The 17706-nt window shown below is 39.9% G+C and overlaps 1 protein-coding gene across 1 annotated transcript in view; it reads right to left on the bottom strand.

Annotated features, from left to right (window-relative positions):
- The window catches only part of LOC145396873 (tyrosine-protein kinase Src42A-like), a 130899-nt gene that overhangs the window by 82657 nt on the left and 30536 nt on the right, over nucleotides 1-17706 (bottom strand). Inside the window, exons 4-5 of the mRNA XM_080270160.1 lie at nucleotides 13496-13659; nucleotides 443-611 (exon numbers count right to left, since the gene is read on the bottom strand). Of these exons, the coding sequence (XP_080126286.1) occupies nucleotides 443-611; nucleotides 13496-13659 (333 nt within the window). The remainder of the gene's footprint in view (nucleotides 1-442; nucleotides 612-13495; nucleotides 13660-17706) is intronic.

Raw genomic sequence — 17706 nt, forward strand, 5'->3', positions numbered from 1 at the left:
GACACCTCAATGCCAGATATTGCATTGGACCACCAGATATGACACATTCAGGCACTGGACGTTGCATAATTAGCTGCATATTGCTTTAGTCGGTCAAAATAGTTGTGCCGGATATTGCAACAACAGATAATTGAGAGTTTACTGTATGCATTATATTATAATAAATAAATAAATTAATAAACCAAGATGTCTGCGAGGTCACTACAAGCAGGTGGGATATGAGCTGGCTATCTTCCTTGGGAATGTAACCCAAATCAAGATGCCAAAAAAGTGTTGTAAGCGAGCTTGAAAACTTTCAATTTGAGCTTTATGAGCAGCAGCAAATACGTCACTCAAAGGGGATCCCATAAGTCATTCCCTACCCCAGTCTGGGATCAAGCTCACATCTTACCACTTTTCAAACCACCTGACCACCAGAACCTTAAGACATAATTCAACTCACCTGGCTTGAGTGTCTTGATAGCAACTGGTGTGGTGTTATTCCACAGTCCCTCCCACACTTCCCCAAACTGTCCGTGTCCCAACTTGCGCACAAACTTTAGAGAGGAGCGGTCAATCTCCCACTGGTCACGTGTGTTGTGCGAGAGGCCGGCTGTCACTGGCTTCTCAATCTGTACAGTGAGATTTTGTTAGAAACTGCCTCTTATAATATTAAGGTAAATAAGTCTACAGTAAACTGCAGAAAAATGCCTATTACACTTACAATGCTACCTATAAAGCTGATCTGCCAGTTTCTCCTTATGTTCCTTTTATTCTTTCTTTTTGACATTCCATGTTGTTACAACTAACCTGGTAAAGAAAAATTGCCAATTACAGGTACACTGTTACCTATTTAGTACTGCTGATTTCTCAGTTTCCCCATACTCAAAGTACCAAATGTATTATAAAAAAGTGATACATTGAAACACATCCTTAGTACAGTAATGACTGCTTCTAAAATACACAAGGACAAAATTCAAGGGAAGGTAGGCATACGGATTCTCTGAATCTCTTGAACACAAGAGCTGTACACAGTTTTCAGTTTTTAATGCTGTTGCTATTGTGATTCTAGGCTAATATGAATGTAAACCAGGTGGACTACAGGCTACAGTTGCCCTTCTCCTGCTGTTCACCATCCTCCTCTGGGATACACAGCATAGGGACATTCGTATAACCAGGCAGTGGAGCCCCCTGGTTATACTGGTGCTGATATATGAAGGTCACATCCAGACTGAAGGAGTTAACATACAATAACAGGTGCAAGCCACCACCAATAATATATCACCAATGCCAACAGTCACTTCTATTCATTGCCAATTATGAGTAATTTCTCCTATTCATTTCTAAATTCTGACAGTCATTTCTCTTACTCATCACTAATTCTAAGTTATTTCTCTTATTTTTTACCAATTCTGAGTGATTTCTCCAATTCATCACCAATTCTGAAAGCCATTTCTCCTATTCACTGCCAATTCTAAGTCATTTCTCCTATTCACTACCATTTTTGAATATTTTTTCCAGTTCGTCACCAATTCTGAGTCATCTCCAATTTGTTGCCAATTCTGTCAGTCATTTCTCCTGTCACTGTTAATTATGACTAATTTCTCTCATTAAGTCCACTATGCATTACAGAAAAATTGCCTATAAAGTTCGAGAGCTATCTGGACAGGTAATTTACCAGTTTCTCCCAATTCACAGCACCAAAATTATGGAAAACACTGTGATACTTTACAACACAACCCTTGCTAATTATAATCAGAGCTGCATGAATAATCTTGAAAGATTGTTCTTCCCTAAACCCTATATATACCCTATTGGAGCCCAGTGTCTGGAACATTGGACAGAACTGGTATTTTTCAAGTCTTTATAAAGTAGGGAACCCCCAGGTAGGGACCTATGAGCTTCGCGACTATGAGCCGATAGGCGAAGGGCAGTATGCTTAGTACCCACCCAGTGCCATGCCTCGCCCAGCACCCCTGGGATCCAATGGGATATATATATATATATATATATATATATATATATACCCCTCTCCTCCATCCTGCTTTCCTTCCATCCTCTTCTATCTTTCTTTCCTTCATTCTTTCCTTGTCCTTCTGCCTACGGGTGACTTTACACTCCCTCTTCTGTCTTTCTTTCCTTCATTCTTTCCTCTTCCTTCTGCCTGTGGGTGACTCTACACTGAACACCAGGAAACCATTTACTACGCTGGGTGGTAACCATATAACCAAATTTTGGCACCTGGTAGTTTAGTGGGTAATTATTGCACTCCAATCGGATTGAGCCGGTGAAGGTTTATATCCAAGGGGTGGTTGGGGTTGATTGCTCATGTAATGCCACTCAGGGATAAGTGAGGCTGGTCACTCTCATCTTATATATCGGGACCAACTGCCTAGCCTCGGGATCCTACGCTCCTCATAGGGCAATGTAGGATTGGATGATGGATGGATGGATGGATGTGTGTGTGTGTATATAAATATATATATATATATATAAATTAAACCTGACCAGATTTCCACTAAGACTCAAAGATTATTTTTTTTCCCCTAAACAAATCATACAATAGTCCTTCTTATAAGTCGTGTTTTTAGGTTCTTTTTAGCTATTAAAAAAATAAAATAAATTAAAGGAAAAAAAATGCATGTTATATATTTCTTTTACTACCTATATAATTGCCTTGTCTTTTTTCCAACACTTTACAAGTTATACTGAAAATGGTGTGAGATTTGAAACATATGCCTGACCTGTTTCTGAGATCCTACATATAACACTATACTATAATTTTACATACATATTTTTTAATACAGTCTTGTGGAAACCTGGGTAAAATAACATGGATCCACAGAAAGCATAAAGATTTACATAAAAAGGCACTGTCAGTATTTGTTATAAGCCAGGCATGTGCTCCTACCTAATTCACATTTTCTATACTACTGATATAATTAATTCTTGGAAGTCAAGATTTATAGGTGGTAGAAATGGATTTATAGTAGTCATTCACCATCTAATCCATTGCTGCCCCATGAGGTGTGTAAAGCTCAGAGCCAGGCAAGTTGGTACTAACATTTAAGATGAAAGTGAGCAGCCTCATTCATCCCTGAGTGGCACTGCGTAAGCAATAAACCCGAACCATCCCTTCTTCACTAAAATATTATTCGGCTGAGGAGAAAGTTTTCAGTCTAGAGGGGTTTGGTATACTCTTCACTGACCATTCAACAAGACATCTTTAAACTGAATACTGCATAATTTGGAGGGAGAAACAGTAAAATATGAGAGAGGGAGTGGGGTGTATGAGCTAAGGTACCATAACGGCGGCGAAATGGTGAGGGACAGGGCGGCATGGAGGCAATTTGTTTGTCATCATCCCTTATGAGATTAAGGCATCTAACAATAGATAAATAGAATAATAAAATAAAAATTATGCCCATGGGGTTGAAGATCAAATGAAATTTTTCAGTAACTCCTCGTGGACCTGATGGGCAAAGTAAGTGTCTCTAATGCAATGTGGATTTAATAGCAAAACTGAACACCAATATAAGATACTTACAATATTATTAGTGAATGTTATTAGCATACGATCTTTCATCACAGCCAATCACACGTACTCCCCATGTGATACATGCACTTCCACATGCAAATACTGTGGTTCATTCTCACTTTATTGTTTCTGACAAGCAACAAGTTGCTCTTTCCAACATTCTTAGTCAACTGTTAATAACAGAAACACTGCTTATCATACTTCAACTGTTACTGATAATGCTGATCTGCCAATTTGCCTCTATTCCCAGTAGCAGCTATATGAAAAAACATATACATTTTGGAACATGTCCATGACATATAAGGAGGACTGCCTGTGTGCTGGAGAAGAGCAAAATCAACATGAAGATCCTAGGACTCTCTATTGAATCAAATCATTTTGCATTACCTGGAATAGAATGAGAGTTTGCACACCATGAAAGAGTTAGTATTCTCAGGCTCTTATTTTCACTCTCAGCTGAATCAATCTGCCTGGCATTAGCTGATATAGAATACTAAACTTGTCTTGACCATGACAGGTCAAAGGGAAGGTTGGTGAATGGAGCATTTTATCAATATACAGCAACATACAGTATATGAAGACCTCTATCTATGTATTCCATAATCTCTCAACTTTATCCACCATACAACTGCTATGCTAAACTAGGTGGAACTAGTAAATCAGCTTTATGGGTAGCAATGGAATTTTGGTAGGCAGTTTTCCTTAGTTTCAAAAAAAAAAAAAAAAAAAAAAAAAAAAAAAAAAGGCACTTTATAATGATGACCTATTGTGCTGTGTTGTAAGTGCTTGTTCCTGGTACCCTGAAACAATGAAGCTCTTCTCATTTACTTTGCAAAGAATATTACCTAAACCACTTGGATGACATTTATTTCATTCTGCTGCTTTCGAGTCTTTTATTCGGCTTAAGAGACTATGAATGGTAGGGGTTAGTGTTCATTTATCCCTGCAATACGACAGGTCCTTCCCAAACTGAACAAAATCACAATGAAGCTGCAACTATAAATAATGTCATCATATTCAAGAAGTTAACTCTTTAGCTAACAAATACCAACTTTATATTTTATTGTGGTTACTGTCAAATAATTTTACTAAGGCCAAGCAACATCAGGCACCACAAAATGATAAAGTTATCATGATCAACATTTTGCCTGAGATTATGGAATTTTCTTTTTATTCCAAGTTACAATATTATTTTATTCAACTTACATAAACTCATCCCACCCAGAGATAAACATTTTATCTTCAGGACATTAATGTCAGCACAAAACACTGCCAATGTGACACATGGAAAAAGAAAAAAAAAAATCTGATTTCTTCACTGCTTCAGGCTTTTTATAACTCACTCTCAGCTAAAGAAAATGGTTTGCAATACTGCATGGCAATAATAGTGTGTGTATGAGAGAGAGAGAGAGAGAGAGAGAGAGAGTTTAGCTTTGTATAAGTCATATTTGTTCAACTTGCTCATTATATCATAAAACTATGCAATAAATATGATCATCATGTGGTAGTATGGTAAATATCTGGAGCATTAAATGCAGAATGTGTGTCAGTCTAATTAAAAGCTGAAGCCTTCCTGCCTAAGAAGCCTTCCTGCCTACCCCCCCCCAGCTCTCCCCACCATACAGGATACCATGACAGAACCCACACAGTACTATATGTGTTTATGGATATGCTGCATTCTACACTATTTAAGAATATTACAACATTAACTACTGCACTCTACACAATTTAAGATTAGTATTACACTGACTTATCAGAACCAGACTCACCCACTACTTAATTCATTTGTACATTATTTTGACTTGCATTGTGCTGTACTACATACATATATTTCTTTTATGGCTTCTCATCCTTTTCAACATTATATTTCAACAGCTGCCGCCAAATGATATAGGACGCTGCTTCCTACGTCCTCCCATGAAGGGAAGGAAATAAATTATCTCGAGTATTGGTGTAGTACAGACTGCAATTGTTTTTATGGCCCCAAACTCATTTGAATGTGAACCCTGTGGATTGCAGGCTAAAACTGCCTTTCTTCCTGCACCCCATCCTTTTCCTTTTGGGGGTAGGAAATGAGTTGAGGGGCTTCTGTACAAATGAGAAATTCTGCCATTTGCCATTTGTTTACATTGGTGCCACCACACGAAGGCATCCCTCTCCAGCACCAATAATGACTGATAAAAGGTATTAACACATGACTTCAAAACTTTTTGGTGCATGAAATCAAGGATTAACCCTTTCAATCTAATGGTGCATTTTTACATTTTAATCAGGCCATCAACTAATGATTTTATTGAAGTTTGGAAGGATCTATATTAGAGAAATAAAGATACATCTCACCTCTTCTATGTGAAAAAGTTGAATAAAATCATCTTGTGTTAGCAGAAACAGAAGTAAATATAGTCTATGTCCTTGAACAGAGCGGTTAAAGAGTGATGCAGAATGTGTACAGCCATCACTCAACAAGCCACAAAGGTTAGCTACCCATTCAAACAGTGAGAGACTAGTTTTATCACTAAGTGCCAGCAGTGCCAAGTTTAAACATTTCATTCACTACTATAGCCTATGCACTCAACAAGACTGGTACAGGCAGTCCTCAATTAAAGCTTTGTCAAACTTTTTTTCTTTTTTTTTTAATGCTGCTGCTAAATAACAAAAGGGGGGAGGTCTGGACTTTCAACGCAAGTCATAAGCACACCTCATTCAAAGCTATTCAATCCTAGATTTTAGTGAGGACTGGCCGCACGGCATCAATTTTTTTTTTTTATAACATCATTATTATTAGTACATTTAAGACGTCCTGAAACTAACATCTCTTAATTTAACAGCCTCATTACTAAAATTGACAAATAAAGGTGCAGAAATGCCCCTATTTTATGGCAATCATTTCTACAGCTTATGATGATGACAGAACATGTCTAACCTTCCCGTATCACTGCTGACTACATAATAATATGGGATGCAAGTTATTCACACTGAACAATCACATGTGTTCCACAAATAATTTAGTTGTGAAAGACCTTCTACATGTTCGAAAGCATTAGCCCTGTTCACCTGATGGCAGTCCTTCATGCCAGAGGATCTCTGGCAGCAACTCTCTTTAATCCTTTAAACAAGAAGTAATTTTGTAGAACCTTGCCTAAAATTTTCTTTGATCTATCTCTTGATGCTCTACCATTTACATTCAAACTCACAAACCTCTCCACCTATTTTCATCCTCCATTCTCCCTACTTATCCAAACCACCCGGATATCTTTTTCAACCAATTCAACCAATCTTTGTCTACCTCTCTTCTCTCCCCAGATATTAACCAGTTTTAAAATACCACTATTCTTACCAAATATCCAAACCATTCACAGATCTTTTTCTACATTTTTTATCTTCTGTATCTCTGTCCAAAACAATTCAATTTCCTCCTCCACATTACATCCCCAATGCTTTCAGTTCCCAGCACATTTCTCAATTTCTGCTCAATCACAATTCTACCAGTTGCAGCTGCCATTTAGGAAAGCACATAAATCTGACCATCCTCAAATCTATACAAATCTTACCATCCTCAAATCTATACAAATCTGGCCATCCTCAAATCTGTACACTCTGACCTACACTTGTTCCACCCCTTCACTGGCCAAGCTCTATGACTTTAAAGCACTGCACTTCACACTCATACAGTGTACTATCCATCCAACCATCATCCAATTCTACGTTGCCCCATGAGAAGCGTAGAAGCCAGGGGCTATGCAATTCAGTCCTGACATTTAAGATGAGAGTTAATACAGTGTACTATATTCCCTTAATATAAATGGGAAAGCCAATATCAATGTCAGAAGAAGAAAAAGTTCCCCAAAAATTCTTCATTCACTCTCAACTCTAGTAATGGAACTACTTCAACTCTAATATAAAAGCACTACACTTCTCACTCATACAGTGTACTCTTTTCCCTTAATGTAAATGGGAAATTCTCCTCGATGTCAGAAGTAACAATTTCCTTCATCCACTTAATCCCAGTAATGGAACAAACTTCAATCTTGTTCACCCCTAACCCAGTGCATTCAAAATCTACATCTTGCAATCTACCTCCATCAAGACTGCCTCTCGTGTACCTGCTTGTTGCAAACCATACACAAGGACGGAATTGCTCTTGTGACCCTTCTGACATACAGCATACACTTATACACCCCGCACCATCATAGTACTGCCATGAACATGATCATCATCCAATTCCCTTTATCCTCTATTTCATCTCTCCATCTCCTAGATCTGTTTATGAACCCCCTCTCATTCTATGCAATCAACACCAAGTTACTGGCATAAAAAGCACTCCTAAAGTCCTAAAGTTACCTGACACTGCCTCATGTACCATTATAAACATCAGAGGTCTCAGAACAGATTGTCAAAAATTAGGGGCTCACTTACACTTTTGTGAACTCAGTTTTAACAATATGGCATTCAGTGCCACGGAAAGTAAGTGTTGTTAGTCAGGCATGCATATATCTGAAACAAAGACATCACGAGGCACACTGTTTGGTTGTGAAAGCCACATTCCATGCTAGTGTCCTGAAAGATTCCACAGATGCTAGAAAAACGGCAATCTGACGCAGACACAGAGTGGACCATGCAGTCAATCCACCAAATAAAAAGATCAACTTACAGCCTGATATCCCCGGTGATGGGAGGAGGGAAATATGGATGAGAGGGAGAGAAATAAGACAAGAAAATTAAGGAGACATTAATCTGGTAGTCGGTACATAAATCACTTGAGACCATGTAGTGATAACAGACGTCAACAAAATCCTGAGAACAAACTATTCATTGAAAATCTGCTCTGCTAAGCAAAGGCAGGAGCCATAGTATCTGCTCACCCTATAATCCTATTCCTGGCTGAAGAGAAGACATGGCAAACGTTTCCCACCGATGGTGGTAAAGCTTCATGAGGTAAGAGGAACGTTTCTCAATGACACTGTTGTTCATGCTGTCTAGAAAGCCTTCAAACTAGAAACATCAGCTCTTTGACTTTGCCTGGCATGAAACCATGGCTGACTTCTTTTTCACCAGGGGTAGGGCAACAGGGTTAGCAGAAACAATGGGGCTTGCATTTGAAAATCAGAGGAAGGAATCTGCAGCAACAAACACTGACAACCTTATTTACCCACAGATCAGTGTCTTTACTGAGGATTCACCTTCCTGGTATTCAAAGTTCATGGAGAAAAGCAGGAGAGATAACAAAACTTCTGACACTGACTGTACAATAAGGATCAAATGTTCACCTATTTTCCCAGTGTCTGCTTCACAATTAAGGCATGTCTGTTCCTTTCCTTAGTGCATCACATCACAGAGATACATCTATGGGCAGAGATACATCCCAAGTCTCTCTTAGTTAAGGAACAGAAGCCAGCAAAGGGAAGTGAGTAGCAGAAAAGGTGAAACAGCAGGCAAACATTTGTCCCTGACAGTGCTTCTGTGATGATATATCACTGTGATATCAGGTAATATTCAAGGTGGCACAGGAGGGTTTATTGCACCTCCTCCTCAGAAATTAATTTCGCATATTAAAACTCAAACCCACAAAGCTCAGGATGGCTCTGAAGATTTTATTCCAGCTAATGCCAAACAATATCATTCAACTGAGTGAGCCACAGCTCTTCAATATTCCTCTAGTGGTCTGGACAGCTCTAGTATTTGATTCAAGATGAACAGTTTTATTCAGTAAAGAGTGAGTCACAAAAATCTACCAATATCACTCTAATATAAACACACAGTGCATCAATAAAATACATGAAGATATCAAGATGTTTTGTGCAAAAGATATTGCTGAAAGAGGTGTTATGAAATTGTATGGTTTTAATACCAACACAGCTTGAATCAATAACTTCTAAGACAACAATAAGGTGTGCTAAGTAGAATAAATAAAAAAGAAATAAGAGCTACAAAACTTCCACACCTACTCTGAATACAACCCAGGATGTCTTGCTCACCCTAGAGGTCAGCACAGCAAAGCCAAGAATCAGAGCCATATTCTCACTGGCATAAGAGACTGTACCACTTCTTTCTAAGTGACATCATCTACGTATTACACTTTTATATTGTCTTTCATGCTACTTTATATGGTGCTGTAGTGGGTTAAGGCACTTGATGTGGCTTATAAGGGTTTCAGTCCATGGGAAGGTTGGGGTATATTGCTAAAATAATGCCACTCACAGATGAGTGTCTCATCTCCACAAATGTCTAAACAAAACCGCCTAGCCCCAAGCCCCTATGCTCTTGATGGGACAATAAAAAATTTGGATTATGATTGTTGTCTTTTCAACACAGACACAGTATATGAAGTGCAATATACAAAATAAATCTCTTAAGAAGAGGTGCTCCAAAGCCTCCCATGCCACCTTCTGAACTCTAAAGCTTATGTTGTCCAGTCTGTCACACCACAAGGTCTCTCTCAATTGACATATAACTGGAGGGTTATGAAACAGTCACATCATCTGATGTTATGGGGGAAAATGAAGCACAGAACCGACAGTCTGTCCTCACTTAAAGTCTGAGAAGTGTGCAGACTAAATGCAAGTTTAAGTGAAATAACTTTACAAGGGATGTTCTGATCAATAACAGGGTGAATGAAAGCACACAAGATTCAGTACTAATTTAACAACAACAAGTGGTTCATAGGCAACTTAAGTGGAAGACGGATGTCAAATCATCAGCAATTTAACAGATAGATGTCAATTCATCAGCAATTTTGACTGAAAAAATGGGTTTTCAGTCCCTGACAATAATGAAACAACTTTTTATGTGTGAAAAATGAATGTTAAATCACTGACAAATCAATACAAGAAACAACTTTATGTGAGGACTACCTGTCCAGATGCCTGACAGTATATAACAGAAAATCAAGATAAAAAATGTAAAGCTGACAAAAACATTTAACAAAAATTATGTCAATTAGCTTCTGAATCCTCAACAAAATCATCTGATCATAACTACCAATAAAACATTCTGGTAATATGATGATCTCATACTTCAATCACAACAAAATGGTGTATTAGTTAATAAAACCATTTAGTATAACAGCTCCTTCAAACCAGTGACTTATTATAGTTATTCTTGCTAGTTTGACCTTTACTTTATATTTAACCTGGGAAGAGTCAGCAAATACTGTATAAAGTTGCATTAGTGAAGGCCACATCTAATCCCTCAAATCTAAAAAATTTCTGGGTATACTGAATAAAACTGTCTGTGGTTAGCAAGAATAAAGTAAGATATATCGACTGACTGAAGGACACTGCAGGAATACCATAATAGACAATTAAGTATGGAAAGCAAATGCATATATTATCCAAAACATACTCACATGACTCCAAAAAAAAATAAAGTAAAGCATAATTTTTCCACAGCACACCATTCAGAGCACATAATGTTGTATGATCAAAAACATACTGTTCACCAAGCACCTCAAGGGTTACTAGTGCTCACCATGGCACTTAATGAGGCCTAACTCGAACAAAATACAGACCAAAACTCAACAACTGCCTAAGAATGCCAAGCTTCAAAATCTATTCAACAAAATTTACCATGTAGCTTTAGAATGAATAAAAATTTCTCTCCCATGAGGACTCTGCACAGCTGATCATGGAACTCAAACCTGAGGATGCTACCAGATATATGTCTGTATCAAATCTATAAATGTAAATAGAAGCTCAAACTGATATGGCACTATTGGCAGGAAAGGGAAAGCAGGAACAAGCACCAAACAATTATAAATACAATGACTGAACATACGAAATATGGAGCAGGAGGGAGAGTCCAGAGTCTCTGATATTTCCTGTTTTCCTTAGTCTCTGACTGAATTATATTTCATGCATTTTTTTTTTTTTTTTTTTTTTTATAGCTAAACAATTTTTTTTTTCTTCCATTTAAATATATGGAGTTAAAGGGGACACATTTAACTGAGTGACGACAGACAAGGTTATAGTGAAGAATGAAATGTCTACTGCAACATGTTTGGCTGGTACCTGATCAACGAAATCATCCTGACCTCTTCTTCCCACCTAAGGATGGGGTGAGACAGGTTTCAGAAAACAAGAAAAGAGAAAGCACAAAAGTAAGAGAACTATGTCCAGTGAATGAACCTGACACCCATTCAATCACCATTCAAGCCCCCAGAATCTTACCTCTACCTCACAGACTTAGTCATCTGCACACTTTTTGCTCTATTTTTTTGTTGCACTTCACATTAACTGATTAATATCCCAATCAACCAAAACTGTCTCACAAACTACCCTAGGAAAAAGTCTACTGTTTGTTCAGTACTCTCACTCCTCCATATATCATGGAAGTAAAAAAGTTACTACATGACAGTATTGTGATACCAACTCTAACGTACGGAAGTGAAGCTTGGACATTGTTGGAAGGACACAAGTCAAGAGTGAGAGCAGTGGAAATGAGTTATTTAAGAGGAGCCTGTGGAGTCACGTGGAGAGACAGGCTGACGAATGAGGATATAAAGGAGCGTTGTGGTGTGGATGTGGATGTGATAGGAAGCGTTGTGAGGAACACACTGAGGTGGTTTGGCCATGTGGAGAGGATGGAGGGTGAAAGATTGACGAAGAGAGTGTATGTGAGTGAGGTGGAGGGTGGAAGAGGGAGGGGGAGACCGAGGATGAGATGGAGGGATGGGGTGGAGAGGTATATGAGAGAGGGGGGTGTGAGTTGGGAGCAGGGCAGTGAAATGGCGGGGGACAGGGCGACTTGGAGGCGATTTGTTTGTGGCCACCCCAAACGGGATTGAGGCGTCTGGCAATAGATAGATAGATAGATAGAATAACAACAGTCTTGTAAAACTGGTTTTCCTTGCACATACACACCTAAGGAAACCGCTCACAGCTCTACATATACAGTAAGTCCTCATTATATGTCTGTGATGTGTTCCAAAATATCACAACTATTTTCCACATACCATAGCTGGCACTGCAAACTGAATAAACAGAGAGTTTAATTTGAAAATGCAATTTTTCTGTGATTACTGCACACTTTAAGGGGGGAGGGAGGAAGAAACATACAGCAATGACTTACAGTGCTACCAAAACACGAGTCATTCATCCACCTTTACTTGGTGCTGATTTGCACCACTATGCAGCTTATTTCTCACAGCTAAATGATAGAATAAGACAATACCATGGATCTACATCCCCTGCATGGCATCTGTAACTCACACGATAGGCTAGTGTTATTCTCTTATAATAATTCAGCACTGAAAATGGAGAGATGGTAGTTTTACGCCAAGTAAAAGGAAACAAAGTATACCACATAATCACCATCTTCCTGTCACAGGCCATTTTTTCTACTCCAGTACATAATCAGAAACTCTGCTGTAAGGATGAATTCTTTATATAATGCAGAATAATACCTTACCCACTTCAATCTAAAAACATACTTTCTTCCTCTACTTTCCAAAGAATTTTTTTCCAAACTTAGAAATGTCTTGTAAATCAGAGGTTTAACTTTTATCTAATCCCACTTGATCAAAGGTCTTTCCTATGCTGAATAAAACTGTCCAGAGACAGCAAGAATGTAACAAACACAACCATGGGTTGGAGGAGTTATTCTCACCACTACTCTTTCCACTTAAACTGTGATATTTTAGACCACATATCTAACATACAACAACGACTCCCTGTATTATCAGCGGTCTGCCACTAAGCAACAGAAAGTAGGCACCAAAAGGATGAAAATCTTTGCTAGGCGAAACTCAATGAATACCATTCCCTTCAGCTGTCGCAAACCTTCATTCACTTAACGCACCATTCTTATACTCTGACCCAACCTCTAAGCATGGCTTAATATGGTTAGGCTGCGCTGAGGTTGGGCAGCACTGGATAAGGAGTTTGGAGTTTGGTTGGGAGGAGTGAGAATGGGTATAGTTGGGCTGGAAGGGGTAAGGTAATGAGGTGAGGTAGGGTAACCATTCTCATGCCCCAAACCTACCTGTATGCATGGCTTCCTGAGGTTAACACAGAGACCGTCGGCATCCTTGCTATAGTGTTCCACCAGCTCCTGCAGAGTGCGGAAGGTGGTGCGCCGCGCAATGAAGAACCCACCCTCATCAAGCTGTCGGATGCGGTAATGCTTGACAGTATCACCATCTCGCACTGGAAGTAATAACACAGCATCAACATCAGCATCATCTTAACATCCTTTGACTTACACTGCTTACTACTTTTTTATGGTGGAAGGTGGCAGCAACCACGATGCAGTGTTGTCTATTCCTTCCTTCACCTTCATCATTACTTTTCTGTGTCTGCTCTCCTTGCTTCCTATCTCTCCCACTCTTCCTGTCACTTTTTATTGCAGTACTTTTCTTTCCACTTCAAGTGGCTCTAAACTGAGTAACAAGCCTATTGATGGTGATGATGGGAAGTGTGGAGAAGATAAAATGTGGTAGCTGCTAAGTAACCCCAATCTGCCAGGTCAAGCAGACCCATCAACTACAAGCATGCAACTACCTTTGCAGGGTTGTCCCAAGTAGTGAACTGATGTTCCCTTGTAGCAAACAATGCCTTGCTACAGCAAGTTGTGCAGACGACTGTAAAAGTTTGGTTCTTGGATGAATGCAGTATTTGTGTCTCTCCACCCCCCCCCCAAACATATGTGTGTGTGTGTGTGTGTGTGTGTGTGTGTGTGTGTGTATACAGTGGCTGGGGAATGGCTGGGAGAAGGAGGGAGGTGAGAAGACAGGAAGAAATCAGTAGGATAGAAGTTGTGGAAGCAATGAAGAAAGTTAAATTGGGGAAAGCCCAGGAATTGATGAAGTGTGTGGTGAAATGCTGAAGCATGGGGGAGAGATAGTAGTACAATGGATGTGGAAAATGTGCAGATTGGCCTGGGAGGAAGATAGAGTCCCAGAGGATTGGAAGTCGGTATAATTATTCCCTTGTACAAAGCAAAAGGGGAAAAAGAAGTGTGTGGTAATCATAGGGGCATTTGTCTTCTTAGTATAATAGGAAAAGTGTATGGTAGGATACTTATTGACAGAGTTAGAGAAAGAACAGAGAAATTAGTTGGAGAAGAACAGGGAGGCTTTAGGAAGGATAGAGGTTGTGTAGATCAGATATTCATTCTTAGATCTTTAGTGGAAAAGTTTCTAGAGAAGGGAAAGAAGGTGTATGCGGCTTTCATGGATTTGGAGAAAGCATATGACAGGGTGGATAGACAAGGATTGTGGAAAGTGTTAAGAATATATGGAGTAGATGGGAAGTTGTTGAATGCTGTGAAGAGTATGTACAATGGTGCGAAGGCTGCAGTGCATGTGGATGGTGAACTAAGTGAATTTTTCTCTTTGAAAGTTGGGTTGAAACAGGGATGTGTCATGTCTCCATGGTTGTTCAATCTGTACATGGATTGGGTAATAAAAGAGGTACAAGGTAGGGTAGTGGATGTTGGAGTGGCCCTGGTGAGAGAGGATAGTGTTTGGAAACTCCCTGTACTGTTATTTGCAGATGATACTGGGTTGTTGAGTGAAGACGAAGGGGAGCTGCAAGGCTTGGTGGATGAGTTTGGGAGTGTGTGTAAGAAACAGAATCTAAAGGTGAATGTAGGGAAGAGTAAAGTGATGGTCTTTGAGAGAGGTGAAGTCAGTGAATGTACAGCGAGGTTGGATGGTGAGGAATTGGAAAATGTGAGTACGTTTAAGTACTTGGGTAGTGTGATGAGTAAGGATGGAGGTTTGGAGGGTGAAGTGCTTGAAAGGGTACAGCAGGGAAGAAAGGTTGCTGGTTCTTTGAAAGCAGTGATAAGAAACAGGGAAGTGAGCATGGAAGTGAAAAAGTTACTACATGACAGTATTGTGATACCAACTCTAACATACGGAAGTGAAGCTTGGACATTGTTGGAAGGACACAAGTCAAGAGTGAGAGCAGTGGAAATGAGTTATTTAAGAGGAGCCTGTGGAGTCACATGGAGAGACAGGCTGACGAATGAGGATATAAAGGAGCGTTGTGGTGTGGATGTGGATGTGACAGGAAGCATTATGAGGAACACACTGAGGTGGTTTAGCCATGTCGAGAGGATGGAGGGTGAAAGACTGACGAAGAGAGTGTATGTGAGTGAGGTGGAGGGGGGAAGACGGAGGGGGAGGCCGAGGATGAGATGGAGGGATGGGGTGGACAGGTATATGAGAAAGGGGGGTGTGAGTTGGGAGCAGGGCAGTGAAATGGCAGGGGACAGGGCAACTTGGAGGCGATTTGTTTGTGGCCACCCCAAACGGGATTGAGGCGTCTGGCAATAGATAGATAGACAGATATATATATATACAGTATATATATATATATATATATATATACCCATTTGTCCATCCATCATCCAATCCTACACTGCCCCATGAGGAGCGTAAGAGCCCAGGGCTAGGCAGTTAGTCCCGACATTTAAGATGAGAGTGACCAGCCTCACTCATCCCTGAGTGGCATTACATGAGCAATCAACCCCAACCACCCCTTGGATATAAACCTTCACCAGCTCAATCTGATTGGAGTGCAATAAGCACCCACTAAACCACCAGGTGCCAAAAGTTGGTTATATGGTTACCACCCAGCGTAGTAAATGGTTTCCTGGTGCACAGGAAACCATTTGGCTTATCACTCAGTGCAGAGTCACCCACAGGCTGAAGGAAGTGGAAAGAATGAAGGTACGAAAGACAGAAGAGGGAGTGTAAAGTCACCCGTAGGCAGAAGGACAAGGAAACAATGAAGGAAAGAAAGACAGAAGAGAATGGAAGGAAAGATGGATGGAGAGGAATGGGCAGACACCCGAGAGCAGCACTACATCGAGTGAGTGGATGGTGAGTGCCCCCACCTACCACAATATATATATATATATATACATATCTCATCTCATCTCATCAGCCGTTTGAATGTCCACTGCAGGACCAGCCTATCTCGACCGAAGTGGGAACGATACAGCCAATGTATCTCTACCAAGTGGCTTAGACTGTCTAGTAGAGATTGTATGTAGGGTGAGAAGTGCTTGTAAGTGTAATTGTAGTGTTGGGAGTGGCTTTGGAGGTGTGTGTGGTCTGTGACCCAGTGTAATCGGCCCGCGCAAGCCGACTGGGTGCAAGCATACTTTACAGTATGCGACACTGGTTCAACCACAGCACCCCTTGTGTCCGCCAATGCAGTACGTGGCCTGAAGAATGCTCCCAAAGTTTATTACCCTGGCAAGGTGTGAACCATCGTCCTTCAGTGTACGAACACGCACACTTTACCACTGTACCGCAGATGCTCCATATATATATATATATATATATATATATATATATACTTACAGTAAGACCTCACTTTAATGGACTAATTGGGGCCCAAACCATTCCAATAAATGCAAAATACAGTACTGATAAAAGAGACATCCGGACTTCCCCCTGCTAATCCGGACTTTTTCCTATATATCAGACATTAGTCCAGATCGCATGAATGGTTTTTAAACTGTTTTGACAACCACTGTAGTATTAAACTGTGTTATAACTTCACTACAATAATCAAATGGTGTACTATACTCTGATAAACATGTCTTTTATTTACCTTACTGTGGTGAACATAGCTTAAGTGGTCAGGCAGTCCGGACTGCTTCTGGCTTTATCGAACTTTTTCCAATATATAGGAATTTAGTCCAGTAGCTCCTCGAGTCCAATAAAAGCGAATTCCGGTCTACTGAAGTCCATTACATTGAGGTTTTACTGTATATATATATATATATATATATATATATACACAGAAATTTCTCAATTATCCGAGGTAAAAGAGCCAAAGGCACGTCTGGATGTGGATTTGTCTGGATAACAGACTTCTCCCCTCACCCCCCTTCATACATACCCTAACTCTGAAAGCCATTGTGAAAGGCCACTGCAGTACAGTAGACCCTTTTTATCCGCGGAATTTCCATCCGCAGATTTAAGTTTCCGGGGATCAAACTTATTTTAATATTGCACTATACACTATAACATAATCTGAAATTGGCATGCAACGCACACTTCTTTTGTTGCTACAGTTAGCATACCCGCACCCACAGGCATTCCCGCCACTCTGCCAGTCTTATTGTAAACACCAATCAGTTCGTTACTTACATCGTCGTCACCCTTCTCGTGCTTACAACTCTACTATATTTCATTGTGTAAGTGAAAAATGGCTCCCAAGAAACAAGTAAAG

Source organism: Coenobita brevimanus, chromosome 39 (genome assembly GCF_032717465.1).
Source record: "Coenobita brevimanus isolate Jiangsu-jjx chromosome 39, ASM3271746v2, whole genome shotgun sequence".
Lineage (NCBI taxonomy): Eukaryota > Metazoa > Arthropoda > Malacostraca > Decapoda > Coenobitidae > Coenobita > Coenobita brevimanus.